This window comes from Chelonia mydas, chromosome 2 (genome assembly GCF_015237465.2).
Source record: "Chelonia mydas isolate rCheMyd1 chromosome 2, rCheMyd1.pri.v2, whole genome shotgun sequence".
Classification (NCBI taxonomy): domain Eukaryota; kingdom Metazoa; phylum Chordata; order Testudines; family Cheloniidae; genus Chelonia; species Chelonia mydas.
The window spans coordinates 220,250,892-220,274,131 of record NC_057850.1 but is presented as its reverse complement, the minus strand read 5'-3'; the positions used below and the strand labels follow the sequence as shown (position 1 = coordinate 220,274,131).

The window sequence follows — 23,240 nt, the reverse complement described above, 5'->3', positions numbered from 1 at the left end:
ACTCAGGACCAGATCTTCAGCTGGCGTAAATTGGCATAGCTCTGCTGAAGCCAGTGGAGTTATGTCAATTTTCCACTAGCTGAGGAGCTGGCTGATAATGTTTCTCTCACCCTCTGAGCCTAGCAGGTGTAGAGTTACAAAAATATAGTCCAGTATTAACAAAGCAAACAAATGAAAGAAACTGTTTAAATAGCCTTTCTCATTTCTAGTTTTTCAGCAAAGTTTGTGGCATGTTTGCCACTCAGGAGTCACGAGCATCCCACACATATTCTAACTAAATCTTTACACAGCGCTAACACAGTCTCTTGTTTCTGCATTTTTGCATGGTGTCTGTTTAAGAAATTGCCATATGTATCTTGATATAGCTATAGGTGTGACCAAAGACAGAGCTTTTGAACAAAGAGAGAGAATGACTACAGAAGTGGTAAACTGTTGTCTACAAGTATTTCAAGAGGTACTTGCTAAGAATGGTGGGGACAAGATGGAGATTTGACAGTTCCTTCAGGTGAAAACAATGAGGAGTCCTTGTGGCACCTTAGAGACTAACAAGTTTATTTGGGCATAAGCTAGCTTGTGCCCAAATAAATTTGTTAGTCTCTAAGGTGCCACAAGGACTCCTCGTTGTTTTTGCTGATACAGACTAACACGGCTACCACTCTGAAACCTTCCTTCAGGTGGTATCATATCTGAATCCAATAATTTTACCAGATTCAGTTTTGTATGATTCTAAACATTTTAGTGAATATTAGATATTTAAAGTGGCCACCACCTCCATGTGACCTAGGGAACCACAACTGCTCCCCATTCTATTTATATTTTTTGTGTTGTATGTCATTTAAAAGACTGATTCTTTTCTTCTGAGATTTTTCTATTAGTGAAATAGGCTTGTCTCTGAAGACTGGTCATCTGTGTGACGTTTCAGAGGAGGTGACCGGATTGAATACATTGGACTAAATTCTGGTCTCAGTTGCAGCAACGAAATCACTGGATCTATTCTGGATTCATTATGGTACTTGGCCCTGCCTCAGTGGGCTGGAGTAGATGATCTCTCAAGATCCCTTCCAGCCCTACATTTCTGTGATTGTATGATGTAACTAGGACCAGGCGTTGGCCCATATATAGCATACTGTGTACAGTAAGCGCTTATCTATGCAAGCACTTAGTTCTGGGCAAGCTAGGGTGTAACTGTACATGGTGCAAGTCTGCCATGCACCGTTTGTCAGTGTGGGCCCTGCTGCAGCACATTAACAGTTCCCTAGTGCATTGTGATCTACTCCCATTTCAGAGCAGCATAGATCAAACCTATGGGTGTGCGGTAGCAGGGGCCACACTCACAATGGGCATGGCTTGTTAGCATTAGTTAGTTGACAGCTCAGCTTGCCCCGAACTAAAAGTTCATGTAAACAAGCCCAAAGGTACCTTTTTAGCACTCTATTGTATTGATTGTACATCACCCTGAATCTAATTTAGACCCTTCAGTTTAATATCACTTGTGTCAAAACTTCCTGTAATATTTCACATAGGAATGTTGTTTTAACTTCACAATCTTTAATAAAGTCAATTGTTAACTACCCCATGTTAGCTGTGTATGGCACGCAGTACTGTCTACAGAGGAGCCATCTCAGGAACTCCATGTTATGCACTCATGCAAATTTGACAACATTCTTTGGGGTATGTTGTACTGCAATCATCCTAGTTTAGAGGTAGATTAACTATACTGTCTTTTTTTTTTATTTACTTGCATGCAAGCTGTTAGCTTTGTGGTTCTGGAACTTCTAGATTGTTCTAGAGCTGGAAGCACTATGCTTTTTTCATTATAATGGTGTTTTCTACTTCTGTCTCTTGTTCATATGCTGCATAGTGTGCTTCTTCCTTGTGTCAGTGGAACTCCATTTTTATGATTCAGTTGTCACATGTTGATGTGTCACATCTATGATTGCTAAAAATGTTTCAGTTTTCTGGGAAAGTTGCTTGGTTTGAGAACTGAATGACATAATTGATTATCTTGCTTCAGTGGTTGAGAAGAGCCCTTGCAGGTGCCTTTCTTGTTACCATTGCGAGAGTTAGATGGCATAAAATAATCCACTGATTTCCTTCCCTTTGGTTCTTTTGTTGTCATGTGTCTGGGAATCTGAGTTAATTCTGTTAGCTGTTTTACCTCTTCTCTAAGCACTTCATATTGTCAAAATATGATTATTAGTAGTCTTGTTTAAAAATAATGTAGAAGCAAGTTTTTTACTTCATGCATCTTGCAGAAATATTCAGTATTATCCTGAGCCTAGGAAGCATACTGAATAGAGCTCGGTGAGAAATGGTTTTCGTGTCCCATGAGAATTTGAGATTTTAAAAATTTTCCCATTGTGCATCAGGATGGAACAGAGATTTTCACAGTTTTTTGATGGGGTGGAGGAGTGAAAGAGAGACAAACAGACACACGCACACATTATGACTGACTGAAGTACTCCAGAATAGCCAAGAGTACAGTGGTTAGGGCACTTACGTGGGATATGGAAGATCCAGGTCTGAATCAGGTAGAGCAGGGACTCCCCCGTCCCAGATGAGTGCCATAACCACTAGGCTATTGGTTCTTCTGGGATGGGTCTCTCTCCTTCTGATTTTTGACTCAAAAATCCATCCTGAACCCGAGAAATTTTTCTTGACAAAGTTTTGTCGAACTCGATACATTCCGGCAAAAAGTTTAGCTTTAGACCAGGGGTCGGCAACCTTCAGAAGTGGTGTGCCAAGTCTTCATTTATTCACTCTAATTTAAGGTTTCGCATTAATACATTTTAACGTTTTTAGAAGGTCTCTTTCTATAGGTCTATAATATATAACTAAACTATTCTTGCATGTAAAGTAAATAAGGTTTTTAAAATGTTTAAGAAGCTTCATTTAAAATTAAATTAAAATGCAGAGCCCCCCGGCCTGGTGGCCAGGACCCGGGCAGTGTGAGTGCCACTGAAAATCAGCTCCCGTGCCACCTTTGGCACGTGTGCCATAGGTTGCCTACCCCTGCTTTAGATGAATTGACATTTTTTGACAAAAAATTCCAGACCAGATCTAGTACCGAATTGATTTTACTTCAGATTGTCAGATGATGGACTGAGGATTTTTTTCTGTTCTTTTCTCCTTATTGATAATTTGGAATGTTGCATATTCCTTGTTTTATTACAGCAAACTGTTTCCTAAGGGATGGCTCTTGTAAGGGAGCCCTCTTTACTTCCAGTATGTTGGAAGTAGGATTCCTCCCTCAATCCTGTGCTTGACCAATTTACAGAGAGCAGCCTCTGGTTAAAGCTATGTCCGCTCTGTCAGTCGGAATGAAATATCTTTTTTCTGTTGAGTCTCTTAGAGTTCATCAACATTTCTTCTACAAACAGGATTTTGGTCCAAAATGGCCTTTTAAAAAAAACAACCCCAAGGAACTGTTGCCAAAAAAGGTTACTTTTTTGAAATGTTTCATATTGCACAGTATTGTTAACAAAAATGCTATAAAAAGCATAATCAAAATGGCTATTGAAACTCTGCATTTCCATGTCTCAACATGTTTAAGTTTCTTTTAAGTTTATGAGTTTTGGATAATTGCAACATCCGTGTAATGTTTTACTTTAAATTACCGATACCTACTGTTACCTTAACATCATTTTAACATTTTAGTTTTTGTCTGGGAATACTAGTGGTCAAGGGTCAGCTCTAGTGTCCAATAGCATAGTAATTGCATATCTCAGATATGTGTTTGGGGGAGGAAATTTTCCAGACCAGATCAATATGGCACAGTATTCTTAACAGCTAAAAAAAATTTCCAAACAACAAACCCTCATGCCTCTCATAGTTGCAATTCCATTACTATGAAATTAGCCATGGGTGATGTAATTGTGTAATGACATATGGAATAATCAGTTTTGTCTCCCACAAAGAAACTAACAATTGTGACAGTTTGCCCATTGTTAAGAATTTGAAATGCGCTCTAGAATGCTCTTTGAATTTAATAATATAGTAATGAACAGCTAACAGCATAGATCTTTGTACAGCAGTTGCAGGTGTATAAACAGGTTCAAAACGACTGACTGGTTTGCTGAAGTGAGAGATTAGCAAACATGCCTCCGTGGAACAACTAAACAATTAAAAAAAAAAAAAGATGAGGAACATATTTTGGCCTCTAGCAGATAAATAGGTTCTTGGACCATCATTTTCTGATGGAGGAATTGCCAAAAAAAGGTGGCAAAATCCAACTGGAAAAGAGGGCATTTGGAACACAAATCAGGAGCATATACTGCTGGTTGAGAACTGAAAAAGGAATGCAAACTTGTTGATTTGCTACAGATAATTTTGATAATCCAGGGGGTGCTAGTAGCTGCAATGGCAAGCAAGAGAGGGACATGGTACCAGGTCTGGGCTTCTCTAAACTCCTTGGGTTCCAATCTTAGAATTCTTGGGGACCACAGATGTAAATGGTGGAATCTTGGGTTGAACATAAAATGCAAACTGGGAACTACTGCAAGGCATCAGTAGTAACCCCACAGCATAGCACTGGAAAATGGAGAATATGGGCACATCAAAGTCACCTAAAAATTATGTCACCACTTCAATTCTATTGCATAACAAAGAGAGAATTGAAGGGGTTTTGAACAATTTTGCTTTAGGCAGACTCAGTGAAGGCTTCAGAATAATTCTAAATATCCTGAAAACCCTATAATTTTAAAGTTTCAGAATAGCTCCCACTCTCCTGATATTGACTAATTTTACATGAAAGGGATTATTATAAAAATTGTAGCACTTCACATTTTTTAAAGGTTGTAATGCAATAAATAAGTCATAACATGAAGACTGTGTGTATTATATATACATATTTGTGTGTAACTTGTATGTGTAGAAGTGTGTGTGTATAAAAATATGCATGCAATGCCTGGAATCTCATAACTAGACAAATTTCAGACTAGAAATTAGCTACATATTTTTAACAGTGAGGTAATTAACCACTGGAACAATTTACTCAGGGATGGGATAAATTCTCTGTCACTTGAAGTCTTTACATCAAGATCATGTCTTTTTCTAAAAGATCCGCTCTAGCTCTATGAGAAATAAAAGGCTTGATGGAGGAATCACCTCATGACATTCTATGGCCTGTGTTATGCAAGAGGTCAGATAAATGATCATAATGATCTTGTGTCTTTTGGCCTTAAAATCTATAAATATGTAAATTGTATGTATAAAAAGATATCCATAAAGAGGCACCTTGGCAGCTCCATAGTTAATTTTACATTGGATCTTACACCTAAAGCAGGATTTAAATTCCTGGGATTTATATGCACATACATTTCATTACCAAAACTGGACCGTTTCGAAGAGAAGGTCCAATCTGAGTTATCTCTCAAACTTCCGCTGGATTCAGCAGTACTTCTGATCTTCTAAGCACTTTAAAAACATCACCCCATTTTTAAAATTTGTATTTAGGGTCTACATTTTTGGGGAACCCCTGTCATTTGTGTTAATACTCTTACACTGAACTTCCCATATTAGTGAATTTCAACAAAATACCCATGCAGCGTACTTTAAAAAATAAGCTTGCAGACCAAAAGGGTGTAATTCCCTTTACTTATCATGTTTTCCTATTCCACCAGGGAAACTGATGGCGAATGTGTCTCCACTATATATTTCCAGGCATGGAAAATATAAGGTGATGCCTGTGAGAACTTGATCCTGGTAGCTCATTGTGGGCTGCGAGTAGCACAGGGAACTTGGGAGCAATTCAGTGCTTCAAGAGAAGTAGACAAGGAAAGATAGGAGAGTCCTAGTGCTGTGAACTCTACCAGGTGTAATGTCTCCCTGCATTCCAAAGTGAAGGAGTAGGCAAGGCTACCGAGCCTTCATCCCTTCTTAATCCTTCAGGAATCTTTTTGTAAAATAATGTTGACTTTCTGGAGAGGGAGGTTCAGGGGTTCTGGTCCTTTCCTCTTCCTTCAGCTGAGCTTTCCTTCTGTTCCTCCTCTGCTATGCAGATGGGGATGTTTCTCCAGGTCCCTGGGAGTAGCTACCATTGGAGGAGATCCCATTTTTTCCCTACCAATCCCCTTCTAAGGGCATCAGCCAGCTTGAATTTTTGTTCTCAGTGCAGTTAGTGCTGCTCTGACCTTGCTGATGATATCATTAGCAACTGATAGTACTGAGGAGAGCTTCTCCCTACGAAAGAGGATGGACCCTTGGGAGCCCCTGAACAGACTAAACTAACTTTCCTCTTCTTAAAGCCAAGGAAGATTGGCTTGTTCCTCTCCACAGCTCTAACCAGGCAGCATCCGCCAGAAAGCCTTTCCAGGAGGATTTTCTCTGTAGTTTTTTGGGCCACCTTCCCTATTTTTTCCTTTTCAAAGCTTTTACCAGCCTGAGAGCTGGTTGCACTATTTTGTCGGTACAGACATGACAGATTGGGTTTCAAATTGTGTCCTACTGTACTTCACTGTCTTCCTTCCCTCTTTATGCTGAGAGCTTACTGAACAGCTTGACCTTCCAGTGTGAACAGAACATGACCTTCCAGTGTGAACGGAGCACTCACGGTGCCCAGTATAGCTGCCCAGGCATTTCTTTTCGTGGACCCCTTTGTGGAAGTGACGTGCCTCTGCACCTTGTAGAAGGGAGCGACGTGTGTTACAGGCTAACTTTCCTATTATCACAATCCCATTTATGAACTGTAAAAATCTATTGGGCCCAATTCTGGTCTGGCTACTTTGTTCTGCAAAGTAGCCCCAAAGCTGGCTTATCTGCCTCTGTGAGGATTCCACTTGTATACGCGGGGTACCTGGGTGGCACAGATATGGCATATGTCCCTAGGCCACAACAGCCTCTACTATCTCAGGCATAGGGATGTTCCTGAGCGGAAAGGGTGCAATCTCCAGGTGCTGAAAGACACTTGGGTCAATGGGCAGATGACCATCAATTAGGACAAACTTGAGGCTTCTGTAAATTACTGGACTGGACTGGACCAACCCCAGTATTGAGAATCATGAAAAAATGGCCTTTGCTTCCACACCTTTGGAGTGAGTTGTGCAGGCCATCCCAACTGACCGCCAGTAAATCCTTGGTAACCTCTGCACTAGCCTGAATTGCATTTATTTACAGAAATGTATTATGGGGGTTTTTTAAAGAAAAAAATAGTCCTTTTTTAATCCCTCGGCCTATAAAGCCATTAAATCCCTTTGACTTAGTTACTACAAGTCCAATTGTACAGGGTTCAGGGGGAAAGAAGAATTGCAACTAATTTAAAACTCCTCCAAAGTGGTCTAAAAAGGTCTTTTTATTTAAACAAAAATCAGTTTTGCAGTTTAGTTTCTTGGGATTTTTAGGACTAGAAGCATGTGCTCTGTGTCCCATTGGAAAACTGGGAATTTTCCTTTTCTAATGGAGAGCGGGGGAAGGCTCCCATTTCTATCTCTGTAGGCTGTGAGACATCAGACCGTATACATGTCATTGAGTAGGACTAAATATTAGACTAGTGCAGTTTTGGTGGTAATGAAGGAAGGATACATTTGGCTAGGAGAGAAGGAATGAGACTTCTCTAGCACATTGTTTGTTTAGGTTTTTTTAAATGGCAGCTCTTTGTAGCTGCTCAGGGATTTGGAATGTTGGAAGTTGTTCTGGCAGAGATGGATTAGTGGGTAGAATGTAAGTGAGGCGGCCAGAAATCACATGATAAATGTAGCTGACCGTATGGTTTAGCAATTTATCACACTGTTATCACTCCTATGTATGTGCTTAGGAGTGAAAATTCCATGGATCAAGAAGATCAAGGGTTTGATCCTGCAAGGTGCTGAGTACCTTTCATCTCCATATAATTTCAGTGAGGGTTGAGGGTGTTTAGACCAGACCACAATGAAGCAGTTTAACCAAGTTAGCGTGCTTCATATTAGCAGCTGTCAAGCTATTCTCCACAGATTTGTCTACAGATCCAGGTGCCATCTAGATGGTTAGTCAGGGAAGGTTGGCTTGTGGTGTTTTTACCTTTCTGTTGAGAATATGAATTCCAAAGAAAGGTATTGTGTCCTGCAGTTCCTGTGGATCAACAGTGATATAACATGAGACAAATAACACCCCAGTACAGGATGCTGCATCGAAAACTCCTACCTGCAGAGATGCTAAGTTTGACAATAGGTTGTAAAGGTAGAAATTTATTAAAGGGAATATTGCCTTTATTTATTTGGGTTTATTATCCTGCTACTTCTCCATCTTGAATAAAATCAGAGAATATAGTAAAAAAAAATCCATTATTCAACATATTTGTACACTAAACAGTATGATTTTTTCCTGGGTTAATGGCGTATTGATGCTTAGTACTTTTATTTCGTTTTTGTCTATATTATGTTCTCAAATCTATGTGATGCATTTTTATGTAGCAGACTGCTAACACATTCCAATCTTTTTAATGTTGCAGTCCACTCATGTTGCCCGAGCCAGCTTCCAGGTTGATGCATTTGGGTCATCATTCATTCTAGATGTAATGCTAAACCAGTAAGTATTGGCTGTCTTTTATTTTGTATTTGTAAAGTGCCTAGCACAATGGGATGCCTATTTTGGTGCTACTGTAATACCAGTAATAAATAATATTGGTATGTATCTAGTCGATTTGAAATAGTATTTGTTTTTTCTTACTTTGTCAAATATCTCTGTATATTTTGGCATATTTTCAAATATTGCTACTTATTAAGAACCTTATTGTAAGATGTTTTGTAAGATATAAATATTATTATTTAGTCTGCAATTCTGCAATTGATAGTGTGCAGGCAAACTGCTGAGGCCCATTGGACAAAGAGCTACTGAAAATTGGTAGCTATTTGCTTTTTAATCCCTGCATATATTATGTTAGAGGTCCACTAATAACGCTTATAGCTGGTTGTCGAAAGCCTAAGGTGAATGGTGTAAATGATGTTTCTGCAGATAAGTTCCTCATCTTTTGAGAAAAGAGAAGCATTATAAGACATTAGCATAGTAAATTTCAGACTAAAGAAAGTGATTGAACAATAGCAAACTTATAAATTAAACTTGATACTTAATTCTGATACAACAGATTTATTTTGGAAAATTCTCATTTGACAAAATTGAAACATTTCAGGTGAACGTATCAATATGGTAGAAATTTGACAAAAATTATTGATACATTTAAATTTGATAAGGTTGAAGCACTTCATTTAGACTTTTATGTTCTATCATAAGAGTAAGGGTTTACAGAAAGTTTGTTGTTTAAAAGCATTATACAATGCATGAAGATCAACCTTCTACAGAACAGAAGTAGCATGTATTGTGTGTGTATGTATGTACATATAAAGGTGCACATGTACAGATAACATAGGGTGAAAACTTGGCTCCATTGAAGCCAATGGAAAAATTCCCATTGACTTCAGTAGGCTCAGGATTTCAGGGGTAGTGTCAGCCTGAGGATTGTCTAATAAGAAGAAATCAAATATTAATAGTATTTGGAAAGATAAGCAGAGGACATTATTTTACTATGAACTTCTTCAATAGCTCTTTCTGTTAAAGTTATGTGTTTACTCTTTATGGAAATATGCTGTACATTTAAATATTTAAACTATTTAAAATTAAGCTTATTTTAGGATAGGATCCATTTTTTTCCCCTACAGGGGTCAGATTGTGCTACCTATTTTTCCTTAAAGGGCATTCAATGAGCATTGGAACTGGCCTAATGTGAGTAGCGCTGCCACAATCCAGTCCTAAGAGATGAACTTCGATGTTTTTCAAAATCTAAAAATCTATTCTCTCTCAAACCAGTAATATAATGTAAATGAAATTCTGTCCCCAGTTTCCCCCATGTAGTGATGAAAATGAAAGTGCTGTTTGGCCTGTAATATGACATTTTATGCAAGGTTTCAAAAGGGCTTCTGGAATTGCATTTGCTTATGCACAAATCTTATCAAATAAAAGGAAGGACTAAGGATGCCAGAACAATGTGGAAAATGTATTTTTAATGTATGTCCCCAGGAACAGATGTTATATTCACAATGATACATATTTTGTCTTTACTATAATTAGAGTGAGTTCTTGCTTTTATTTCCAAACTTGTATATTACATTTCTATGGCAGCATCAGACCTTTATGTATGAAAAATAAAAACTTTTCTGAGGGGTTTGGGAGAGGAATGCCAATTTTGTGTATGCAAAATTTGTGGACGGAGTTTTGGAAGCCAGTTTGGAAACTTGGCCCTCTTTAACAAGGGCCCTCTTGGCTCTTGGAGGGGAGGGATAGCTCAGGGTTTTGAGCATTGGCCTGCCAAATCCAGGGTTGTGAGTTCAATCCTTGAGGGGGCCATTTAGGCATCTGGGGCAAAAATTGGGGATTGGTCCTGCTTTGAGCAGGGGGTTGGACTAGATGACCTCCTGTGTCCCTTCCAATCCTGATATTCTATGATAACAATATATTTGAAAATCAGTTTCCTGTCAAGACAAGTTAGAGATTAGTTTCCTCTTCACTAATACCTAAAACAGTGCTGATGCAGGCATGTGTTGGTGGCATCATCAGCTCTTGCTGGCCCTGGTATTTTGGAGAGTGTCAAGGAGATAATTTTGTCTCCTCCAAGCCCCCACAAACTTTTGGGGTTACATTAATTTAAATTAGTAGGTGGTAGGAAGGAGCAATTTTTGAAGCCTCTTTTGGTCTCCTCTGTTCCAGAAAACATGGATCTTATCTGCCTTTGCTCAGATGCCTTGGTGTTGGGAGCAGTATAAAAAAACCTGGATAGGTCTGTGTGTCACAACCATCATCTGAAAATTGTAGACAATTCTCCAGCTAAGCTAGAGGTCTTGGGGCTACTTCTTCCTTGTTACCCAAGGGTTTAGTATGGATTCTGGTGATTTTGGGGTTATATTCTATTTTTTTCTCTAGTTAATTAACTATACATAATGTGCAGTAGCCGCTGGTAGAAATATGTATTCACAGTTGTGATTCCATTCTATTCCCCAACAGAAATAAGAGGTCATTGGGGAAATAAAATAAAGGAACATAAATTGATTCAATAAAATTCACTAGCTTAACAGTTTGGATATTTTCTTGCATTCGTTCCCTTCTCCCATTTTTCATCCCCTGCTTTTTCTTTCTGTACCTCTCCAGATTCATTGTATACATCTTCATATCATTTTCTCATTTCTGATTACTGTTTTTTCTGTTTTTTCATTTCTATCTTTCCTTTCTCCCTTGTTTGTCTGTTTCTTTATTTGAAAATCACCATTCCCTTTTCTCTATTTTGTCTGTTTATATTTGCCCCATTCCTTCTCATCCATGCCCTGATACCCTCCCTCCTATTATCTTGTGTCTTCCCCTTGCTCTCATCTGTATTCCATTGTCTCTTCACATTCCAGCATCTTTATCTCTCCCCCTCAATCTTTTGAAGGTTCCTATATTTCTCTCTCTCTTCCCCTCCCCCCACGACAGCCCTGTCTCTTCCTCCCCACCCCAAATGTTTACACACTGAATATCCTCTCCCCTTCTGGCTTCTGCATATGATGCTTCCTGGCAACCTCTACTCTCACAAGTGTTCACCCACCTTTCCCCTTGTCCTCTGCATTGCCTCCTCACCCCTCCCAGAGTGGCTGCCACTGTTGAATCTGGGAGTAAGGGGAAGCAGGGCCTCCTGTTCCTTTGCCTCCTCCACCCCCCACATCATTTGTCAGCAACTACAGGCCAAGCTGGCTCCTCCGCTTTGTTGCCCCACCCCTAGTAGCTGGAGACCATTTTTGTAGCTCAGAAGAAGAACTGGATTAGCTGTGAACAGCTGAGAAGGAGTTTGTGGAATCCTTTCACCACTAGTGAAAATCTTGGTGCCCCTCCCCACAAAAGTAGAGTTCAGTTTGGGCTCCTTCCCCTTCATCAAAAAATAGGAACTGATGGCCATGGGCTTCAAAAGCCCCAAAGCACAGCCTTGGTTGGCTCTAGTGTGGCTCATGAGTAATCACTGGTTTTTAGAAAAAATTACTCAGCTGTCAACCATGGAGCTTTCTTTATATTTTGAAGGTGATCTCTGCAACAAGAAGGGCTAGAAACACACATTTAAAAATACAAACAAAAACAGATAGGGACTGGCATGTGAAGGGTTGCTAAAAATTGAGGGCCCTGAATGTGTGTGGGTGTTGACCAGTCTTTTGAACAGGAAAGTGAAAGAGGAAAAAATTTTGCAATGTTTTGTTATAACATGTTGATTTACTTCAGAATTTAAATCTGTGTGCATATGGTGTTTATTGTGAATCTGGAGCAGTTTTAAAATGCATTTTCGTTCATATATAATAAATGTGCCTTCCTACATGAAATAAACTGAATGTTATGAATAGAGGGTTTGGGGCTGAAAATCAGAAGTTTGATGTAGGTTTCTGTGCAGTCAATGTTTTTTCCACTGTATAATTTTTTTTTAGTTGCAATAATATCTTTACAGTACGCTTTAATAAAATACCGTGTCTCTTTCAAGTTTGTCTGTTTAGCCTGTTAAAGCATTTATGAAGAAGCTTTCAGGCTAAACTAGCTGTGTTTTTAAAAGGTTCAATCCCTCAGGCAAGAGTTAGAAATGCATTAGTGGCATCAGTGTTTTATGATACCGTTGCCTCTTATGCATTCATTCCATGGTTGTTGTCATTATTGTTTTTTTCAGTGTTATCAAATCAAATCTCAGAATTCACTGTTAGCGGTGGTATCACAGTGCTGCTCTAGGCTTCCCTACTTCAGAGCACATCTAAATCTGGCGATCAACCCAGAATCATGTGTGAGATGCATAACAATTAAGTGTGCTTGGTTTTTTTGTTCCTTTTCCTTCAAGTTTGTGAAGCTTGGTTGGCATCTAGTGAAATGGGTATTTCTTAATTTATGCCGAATATTTCTGTTAAAATAGTTAATGTGACCATTTATACTTCCAAGTTAGTTTGTAATGATATCATTAAGTAAGAAATTGGATCGGGAAATCAACATATTTGAGTCTGAAGCATTTCTAGTCTTGTGAAGCAGGGTGTCATGTGCTATGTGGGGCAGCCAGCAAAACCTTGGTTTGCTCTCTCCCTCTCCCCCCCCAACTTTTGGGCATCTGTCTAAGGTGTCAGATTTGGCCCAACCCAATCTGCTGTGCTAGGCCTTTTAGGAAGGGGGCGGCAGCTTGTCTTGAGTAGCCTCGTGTACTACCGCTGCTCTCTGCACTGCTGGTCAGGAAGCTGCAGCGGTGGCCTGGATTGGAGCTGAATGTGGAGTGACAAAGCCCTGATTCCTGCCCTAGGCCAATCATTGGTGAGATCCCCACCATAAACCCCATCCACCTGTCTGCCCTCCTCCGGGATGGGACGGGCCCACCAACCTACCACAAGCAGCCACAGCCTCAGCAAGGAGGCATAAGTGGGGGTTCCTGACACAACTTTGTCCCCCCAGCCTCCTTCCAGAATTTTTCTGAAGTGACCTGTTGCTGTGAAGCATATACATCTGCCTTATAAGAACTGGGCCATAGTGTATCATCTGTTTATGGGGAGCTAATCTGTCACAGAATGGATTAAAAAAAGCTCATTAACTGGATGGGAACGGGGCAGCTATAAGATTGTTCTACAGAACAGTAAATAGGATTATCTATAGCAAGATTAGTGATTGAGAGTTCAAAATGTGGAGGGATTCTCTGAGGGGAAGTACATGGAAAGCTTAGAAAAGGGGAGTAGAGACACCTCGTTCAGCACATTTTCTTTAGTATACGTATAACCGCAAAGTAAGAATTTTATTTACCTTTCATACTCAGAAAAAAAACAAAACAAAAAAGCCATAGGTGTTTTTTTAAAGCTGGAGAAGGACTAAATGAGGTGGATTGCATGGAGTGTGTGAGCTTCACCCCTCCAGCCCATCTTAGGCCATGTCTGCGCTACCAGCTAACTTGGCACTGCTATGATTGATGCAGTGGTGTCGATTTAGCAGGTCTGGTGAAGACATGCTAGGTTGATAGCAAAGCCGTCTCCCATCGACTGTTGTATTCCATCTGCCTGACAAGAGTAAGGTAAGTCAGCGGGAGACACCGCTGTAAGTTGACCTAAGTTATGTCGACTTCCATTATGTAACTTATGTAACTGAAGTAGTGTAATTAGGTCAATTTACAGCTGTAGTGTAGACCAGGCCTTAGAAAAAGCACAGGTGCCTGCTGACTTAAAATGCAATGGTGGAAAATCTCAACAGTGGGTGTTGTGTGAACGTACCAGTCATCACAAGACTTGGGGTGCAGATCTCTACTTTAGCCAGCACCATCTCCATTAGAGGCTTTAAAAGCCTGTCGTAGAAGCAAGCCATCATTTTATAGGCAGCCTGTATAAAGATGAAGGGTTTGTCTTTATATGGTCATGGTAGCCCACATGCAGAAGGTCGCCATGTTTTGAACAAACTGAAAGTTATAGTAGTATGTGTATTATCACTATTATTTACTAGTGTGGGGATTATTTACAGTGATGGGATATGGCCATACCTCTTCTCTGCCATTACCTCTTCTTTGAGACATTGTTTGCTCCCAGGGGGCACCAAGGGACCAGTCCCTGCATTCCCCTGAGCACCCGGATGGCAGTTATAACAGGTCATTGAGCAGGTTGTGCAAGAGGAGAGAGAGGGGAGAGAGGATCCTTGCACTCTCCCCTCACCTGTGCACTCATGTGGGGCTCTGTTATATCCTGGCCATAAATCTAGAGTAAGATACTAAAATCAGTGGAATTGCTGTGTGTAATGGAAAGCAGAATGTTTTCTTGGGCTCCTGTATGGGATTAAGATGGGCCAGCAGCAAGGAGGCTGATCTGGGACTTAGAAGACTGGGTTCAGTTCCTTGCTACACCAGAGACTTTCTGTGTGACCTTGGACAAGTCACTTAGCTTGTTTGTGCCTCAGTTCCCCATCTTGTAAAATGGGGATTATAGCACTTCCCTACCTCAGTGAGGTGGTATGAAAACAAATACATTTAAGATTGTGAAGTGCTCAGATATTACAGTAATGGGGTCTATCTAAGGGTCACAATTCAGGGCAGCTGCACCTGTATTTCCCCTCAGTGGTTCATCAAGGGCACCCACTCTTGGCTTTCAGCTCCCCAGCTGTTGCCTCTCTTGGGTGGAGACACATGTCCATCTCTCTTCTGACTGCAGTATTCCCAGGCTGGACAGTTCCCTGCCTTCATTGTGTCATTCCCAGCACAGATAGGTTGCCTTAGGACACCTGCCTGCTTTCTCTTCAGAGACAGGTAACAGTGTAATTGCTACAGATATATACTATTACACAGTTCTCTCTAAGCAAGCCTACTTTATTTTTAAGGTACAAAGCATTACAGAGAAAACATAAAAACAATAAAAGAACCTACATGCATGCTAATAAGCTTACCAGAGCTCATCCTAACTCTCACATGGGCTCTGGCAAGTGCAGTCTTTTAATACACTACCCTAGGCGCATCCTTGTGGTTACAAGTTCATCAGAGCTTCAGCTTAGAATTGGCACCCAATATTATAGGGCCTCAGTTTGCCAAGACCTTGAAATCCTTCTCTAAGAATTGGGGCCCTTCATGGACCAGAGGTTCTGTCTATTTGCTGGATCAGGAAGTAGGCCTTAGGTCAGCCTAAACTCTGGCTTTTTATCCAAAGCCTGAGAGAATCCAGTTTGAACTTGAATATTTGTATCTCCGCAGGCTGATAACTGAGAAAGTTCATTACCGTCCTCCCACTAGAGAGGGTACATACAATTCCATAATAACACATACACCATTGCATGTTTAATACAATTCTCCCAGAGGTGTTAACTCTAATTCAATAAGTTTTAACTTAATTCAGTAAAGTTTATCTTAATCCATAAGGTTTGCTCAGTATATTGCAGAATATTGTCCATCTGTCACAATAAGTACTTAAGATAGATATGCAGAGAACAAACACTGCTCGTAAGAGATGAGGATAACTGGAACAAGAAAGATATTTTGAAACAAGGCTCAAAGTCACCTTGCAGACTGTAGAGTATAAAATAAAACTGCATTAGAAATCAATAACAACAATAAAACATGGGATGTGAAGCACTGAACAAGTATATTGTCACCAAATGTCTTTTTCTTTTAATTTATCGCCAAACATACAAAGTCATAGCAGCATTCACTAAATAACAATTAAAAAGACATTTGGAATTTTTAATGTTTAACTTCAGTTATTGTTAATGGCACTTAGAAGGTAAATAGCACTACAGTAACTAAAAACCCATTCAAACCACCAAACAAATTTTTGTAGTCTGTGATGAGAGAGAGAGACAAATATTGCACATTCCAAGTGGGAATATTTCTTATGGGAACATATTTCAACCAAGGTTTTGCAGTCCTATGTCAGATCATAAGCTTCATTTAAAAACAAAACAAAACAAAACAAAATGAAAGACAATTTAAAAGCCAAAAGCCAGGTTTTTTTCCCTATGAGAAGACAAGCTGCTAAAACCTTCTTGAAATTTGTATTGGCAACTAGTCACTAATATTATTATAAAGGTGTCGTGTAAACCATGAATGAAAAATTTCTAAGAGTGCCCTGAATCAAAAACTTTTGCACACATGCAACTCAGATGGATATGGGCGCTGACATGTGCAAAGGTATACCAGTTCTCTACAGGTAAGTCTTTATAGTATATCCCCACTCTTGAGTCTTCACCTACAGCACTTGTGAAGCAGTTAAGTGATTTCAGACTGTTTGCTATAGTCCACTCCTGGGTGCCTCACACAGGACCACATGACTGTCGGTTCTGGTGTAAATACTGGGCCAGATTCTTCTCTCCATTACACTAGTGTAAATCCAAGGAGCGTTGCTGGGCCAGATCCTCCTGTGTGGGTGAGTTGTGCTCAGGGCGAGACTTGAGGAGTCACCTGGTAGGGCAAAGTTGGCTTCAAACCGTCTTTGCTGCCCCCCAATCCTGGGTCTACTTGAAAGCCAGGCCAGTCCCCTAAAAGCTGCTTTAACCTATGCCTGGCTGCATGTAGCCCCAGTTGTTCTAGCAGCTGGGGCTCAATGAGTTGAAGATGCATCAAAGTTTGCCCCTTTCTCATTCTCCCTCCCCCAAGCACTGGTGCTACACCACCGGAGAATTCCCATGTGCAGGGGGAATCACGAGGGGTCAGATCCTGCAGCATCACAGCTGTTTTGTACTGATAGCGAGAGGTTGAGGATCTGGCCTTGCTCTATCTAGTATAGTTACACTTTGGGCCGGCTACTCTTTTATAGCAAGGTCCCTTTGTGCCAGTCTTACAGTGTAAAGGGTGTGTGTGTGTGTAATTCACACACACTTTAAGGTCCAGTTTAATGCCAGAGTGATGTAAAGAGGCCTTAATGTAAATGAGAATCAAGCCCTTCAGGTGTGATTGGTCTAAAGTCTTTTGCTATATTTTTGTAACCATTTGCTTATGATTCCCAATCCAATCAGTTTTACTAGACCCTTGCAGAGTCAAAACCCTAGCTGGCTAGTTTGAGTTATGCTTTCATAATGCCATTTTGTAAAGTAATTCATCCCACGCTCATCTTTAGAGGCAAACTTATATAACACCCACCTAAAAAACAATCTTACCAAATACTTCCTCCCGCCCATCATTGCTTTAAAGATTAATGTTCACTAGGGTTAACTATTATACACCCCAACATACGTTAGCATGTTTTGGAATCGTGTTGTACTTTTTTTTGGATAAACTGACTTCAAGTGGCTCAATTTTTATTTTTAAAGTTTGTATCATTAAACATATCTACTGTGCAGAAATATGATAACTGGTGCCAATGCTTCTTGGTGTATAGTAAGACAAAATCTGAGATTTTATTTTTGATCTCATATAGATTCTAAAGCCCAATTAGGACCATTGTGCTCATCTAGTCTGACCTGTTGTATAACACAGGCCATAAGTCCTCTCTGAATTCCTTATGGACTAGAGCATATATTTTAGAAAAAACATCCAGTCTTGATTTAAAAAGTGCCAGTGATGGAGAATCCACCACAATTCTTGGTATGCAGTTCCAATGGTTAATTACCCTCACTGTTAAAAATTTTGTGCCTTATTTCTAGTCTGACTTTGTCTAGCTTCAACTTCCAACCATTGGCTCTTGGTATACACTTGTCTGCTAGATTGAAAAGCCCTATTACCAAATTTCTATTCTCTATATAGGTACTTATAGATTGTATTCAGTCACCCCTTAACCTTCTCTTTGTTAATGAAAGAGATTTAAGCTCCTTGTGTCTTTCTCTACAAGGCATGTTTTAATCCTTTATTATTCTCATGGCTCTTCTATGAGCTTTCTCTAATTTATCAACATCCTTCTTGCAGTGTGGACACCAGAACTGGACACAGAATTCCAGTAGAAGTCATACCAGTGTCAAATAGAGACGTAATACAACCTCCCTACGCATACTTCATATTCTCCTGTTTATACATCTAAGGATCTCAGTAGCCCTTTTGACCACAGCTTTGCACTGGGAGTTCATATTCAGCTTATTATCCACCATGACCTCAAAGTCCTTTTCAGAGTCACTGCTTCTCAAGATAGAATTCCCCATTCTGCAAGTCTGGTCTGAATTCTTTGTTCACAGAAGTATGACTTTACCTTTGTCCAGATCAAAATGCATATTCTTTGCTTGCTCCCACTTACCAAGCAATCCCAGATTGCTCTGTATCAAGTGACCTGTCCTCTTCGTTATTTATCACGTCAATCTCTATATCATCTTTGATGATTTTATATTTTTTCCAGGCCACTGTTAAAAATGTTAAATAGAGTAGGACTAAGAGCTGATCCCTTTGGGATCAGTAGAAATACATCTGCTTAATGATTGTTTCCATTTACAAGTGTATTTTGTGACTTGTGAGCCAGCTTTTATCCATTTAATGTGTGCCATGTTGATCTTGTACGTATTGTTCAAGTTTCTGAATCAAAATGTCATGTGGCACCAAGTGAAATGCCTTACAGAGTTCTAAGTACATTATATCAGTCCTTCTACCTTAATCAGCCAAACTTGTGTCATCAAAAGAAGCTATCAAATTAGTTTAACAAGATCTAATTTCCATAAATCCATGTTGGCTGGTGTTAGTTAGATTACCCTCCTTTAATTTGTACTATGTAATGTTCCATTTTGTTTCTTCTAGGTTTTAAAAAGGTGAATTGCTCTCAATAACTGTATTAATGTAATACAGTGGCAACCACCCGAGCACCCCCTTGTGGCCAAAGGTTGTTCTGTGCATGCTGCCTCTGTTTTCCCGCTCTTCACTGAGCACCAAAGATCTATCTCGTTCTCCCTTTCTATCAGGGGCTGCTCCAAGAGCCTGTGTTCTCCAGTGTATGGGAGATGGCAGGGCTTCTCCCCATCTTAACAAGCACTCATTGCCATGCCCAGTCTCCTTTAAGCGGATTTATTTGTCCAAACATAAGCACATAATAGACAAAAGTAATTCCTCAGTTCACCCTTTGTCCTAGGTTGTCATAACCTCTCCTCCGAGGGGTCTCTGGTAATCCTGTTTCTTGAAGCTTCCAAGTTCCAACCAGCTTCCCTTCTCATAGCCAATTAGCTCTGCTCCCTTCTGGAACACCGGCCCCAATGCTACCCTCCTCAGCATCTGAACCCTTGTTCCAGGGATCCACCACCAGAGTTAGCTCCACTCCTCTGTGGTTCCTCTCCCCAGGCACAGCTTGCCCCAGTCATTTCTCCTCTTCCTGCCCTCTGACAGGCCTGTGTAGCCTGCCTTATTTAATTTGCTCAATAGGGCTCACCTGCTCTGACATTGGAGCTGGGCCTGGTGTACTCACAGGGACCACCTACCTTCTGACAATGAAATTTTAGGTTTTGAATGTTGTTATAATTTAGTCTTCAATTACAAAATAAATCTGATCATCTTTCCCTTTATTAATGCCAGTACATTCATTCACATTTTAACCAGGCCCTATGTTCTTTGAAGAAATATCTTTGGCATTTAAACACAGCAGTATTTTACATTTTCAGAATCACAGCTGAAGGAATTGTGAATAAGATTCATAAGATTTGCTTCCCTGGATCCTGCCTGCAAATTGAACTGAGATATTGCTGGCTCTTATGATGACATAAATCACAAGAGTGAAGCATTGGTGTTTTTAGTTTTAGAATTTTATGATGTCTCTGTGTTTGGGGAGCATTTGAATCTTCTATTTGTTTATTTTACATCCAAACTTCAAATGTTGCTCTCAGTGAAGTTAATGGAAGATAACAACACAAGCCTAAGGGGGAAAAACACAACATATTGGGGTTTATTTGTACTTTGCAAGTATTCATGTGAAATGTAATAGGGGTTGAGGGGCAAAGACTTCTGTTCATTAATCCCAAATCAATGCCCATTTATAAAAGTCATTATTGCTGTCAGTATGACATTGTTACAATACTACATTAAAGCCTGAGCTCACTAAAGTGAATAGGAATCTTTCCATTGACCTGGACTGGAAGTGGATCAGACCCTTACTTTTTCTATAAACAGCAGTTTCTAGGGGCGAAATCTTGGTCTCATTGAGATTGATGGGAGTTTTACCAGGATGTCATAGAATCATAGAATATTAGGGTTTGAAGAGACCTCAGGAGGTTATCTAGTCCAACCCCTGCTCAAAGCAGGACCAACCCCAACTAAATCATCAAAGCCAGGCCTTTGTCAAGCCGGGACTTAAAAACCTCTAAGGATGGAGATTCCACCACCTCCCTAGGTAACCCATTCCAGTGCTTCACCACCTTCTTAGTGAAATAGTTTTTCCTCGTATCCAACCTGGAACTCCCCCCCCATTGCAACTTGAGACCATTGCTCTTGTTCTGTCATCTGCCACCACCGAGAACAGTCTAGTTCCATCCTCTTTGGAACCCCCTTTCAGGTAGGTGAAGTCTGCTATCAAATCCCCCCCTCACTCTTCTCTTCTGCAGACTAAATAAGCCCAGTTCCCTCAGCCTCTCCTCATAAATCTTGTGCCCAGCCCCCTAATCATTTTCATTGTCCTCCACTAGACTCTCTCCAATCTGTCCACATTCTTTCTGTAGTGGGGGCCCCAAAGCTGGACGTGATACTCCTGGTGTGGCCTCACCAGTGCTGAATAGAGGGGAATAATCACTTCCCTCAATCTGTTGGCAATGCTCCTACTAATGCAGCCCAATATGCCATTAGCCTTCTTGGCAACAGGGGCACACTGTTGACTCATATCCAGCTTCTTGTCCGCTGTAATCCCCAGGCCCTTTTCTGCAGAACTACCACTTAGCCAGTCTGTCCCCAGCCTGTAGCGGTGCATGGGATTTTTCCGTCCTAAGTGCAGGACTCTGCACTTGTCCTTGTTGAACCTCATCAGATTTCTTTTGGCCCAATCCTCCAATTTGTCTGGGTCACTCTGGACTCTGTGCCTACACTCCAGTGTGTCTACCTCTCCCCCCAACTTAGTGTCATCCGCAAACTTGCTGAGGGTGCAATCCATCCCATCCTCCAGATCATTAATGAAGATGTTGAACAAAACCCAGGACTGACCCCCGGGGCACTCCACTTGATACTGGCTGCCAACTAGACATTGAGTGGTTGATCACTACCTGGTGAGCCCGACGATCTAGCCAGCTTTCTATCTACCTTTATAGCCCATTCATCCAATCCATACTTCTTAAACTTGCTGCCAAGAATACTGTGGGAAACCGTATCAAAAGCTTTGCTAAAGTCAAGATATATCATGTCCACCGATTTCCCCATATCCACAGAGCCAGTTATATCATCATAGAAGTCAATCAGATTGGTCAGAGAGAGCCCCCCTGTTGGCGTAAGTACTCCAGCCCCTGTGAGCAGTAGTAGCTATGTCAGCAGGAGTAGCTCTCCCACCGATGTAGCACTGTCCACACCAGCACTTAAATCAGCATAAGTTATGTCACTCATGGGGGTGGCTAATTCACACCCTTGAGCAACATAATTTACATTGATTTAAGTTGTAGTGTAGCCATAGTCTCAGATCTTGCATTTTTTTAGCAGTTGCTGACTTGAGGTCTCCTGGTCCCATTGATATCAATAGAAGTTTTGCCTTTGACTTCATTGGGACCATGATTTGTCCTATATTGCTGCTTGTTTGATAGTACAGGAAAGTTTAACTGGTGCTTACAGAAACATTTGAAAGTGCTTATTTGGCATATTTGTTGAACTGAAAAAGGAAGCAATTTCATTCAGTTTTATAATGTATCCTATATTATTTTGTGTGTCAAAGTGCATCTCTGTGAGACTGTTCTAAGTACCTGGATGAGAATTCCCCTGAGGCTTCTGAAACACCACTTAAAGCACAATGATCCTTGACTTCCCATATAAAAAATTTAGCAACATTTATATAGGTATACAAAATCTATGTCCTCTCTTTCTCGTGATAATGTACTAAACCGTAAACAAAAATAATGTTTACCGGAAAGGTCAAACCATTAAACAACAAAGTATCTTGCATACTTTACTGCTTTTAGTTGATTGCATAAATTGTAAGCAATATGTGTTGGTTTACGGTGCAGTGATTGAAACAGATGTTGGAGATGGGATTATCAGCACCAAGTGAATTACATTTCCAAGGTGCTAAATGATTTCATTGAGAAAAATAGCTAAAGGAAAATAAACATTTTACTTTGAAGACTTTCTTCACAAAAAGTTTATAATCATTTTGAAGACATGTTGGTCATTTTACTACTACAGTGATTTTCATTGTTTACTGGTGACAGTGCCCAGATTTAATCTGGTTTTACTTTTTTTCTGTCACTTGGGAGATATGTATTGTTAATCCATACAGATAAATAATGTATTACGTCTATGATCTCTTTTAAAAATGGCTTTGGGCTGAGGGACTTAACAGTTGATTATCGTATGTTGTTGCCCAATCCTGCAAAGTTGTGAGCATCTCTAAATTCCATTGACTACTGCAGCAACAAAAGCCCGTGGGTAGTGTGGGGATTTTTTTAAATTATTTTTTTAGATTTAACTATTATATTGAAATGTGGATTTTACAGGAGAATTTTTTTCTGAACTTATCCCTAAAAATGGAGTTATAGCCGCTTATACGAATAGTGAATTTGGGTCACAAGAGTCCCTGCTCATAACGCTCCTGAGCTATAGATAATACCATAAATCCTTTGTTGTGACTTCTTGGCTATATATACTGTTCAGTGTGGAATTCTGAAAACACCATGGTAATCATAAAAGCCAGCTGAGGTGATGTGAGAACACTGTGCCTTATTCACAATTCCTAACTTGTATTTTGTGTACT

At 40.2% G+C, this 23,240-nt stretch overlaps 1 protein-coding gene across 19 annotated transcripts in view; it reads left to right on the top strand.

Moving 5' to 3' along the window:
• ADAM22 (ADAM metallopeptidase domain 22) overlaps positions 1 to 23,240 on the top strand; it is a 210,642-nt gene that overhangs the window by 15,952 nt on the left and 171,450 nt on the right. For all 19 annotated transcript variants that reach the window (XR_006289054.1, XM_043541248.1, XM_043541253.1 and 16 more), the window contains exon 3: positions 8,423 to 8,499. Coding sequence is in view for 18 of the 19 variants with exons in the window: in XM_043541248.1 (XP_043397183.1) it covers positions 8,423 to 8,499 (77 nt within the window). In the remaining variant the exon portion in view is untranslated. The remainder of the gene's footprint in view (positions 1 to 8,422; positions 8,500 to 23,240) is intronic.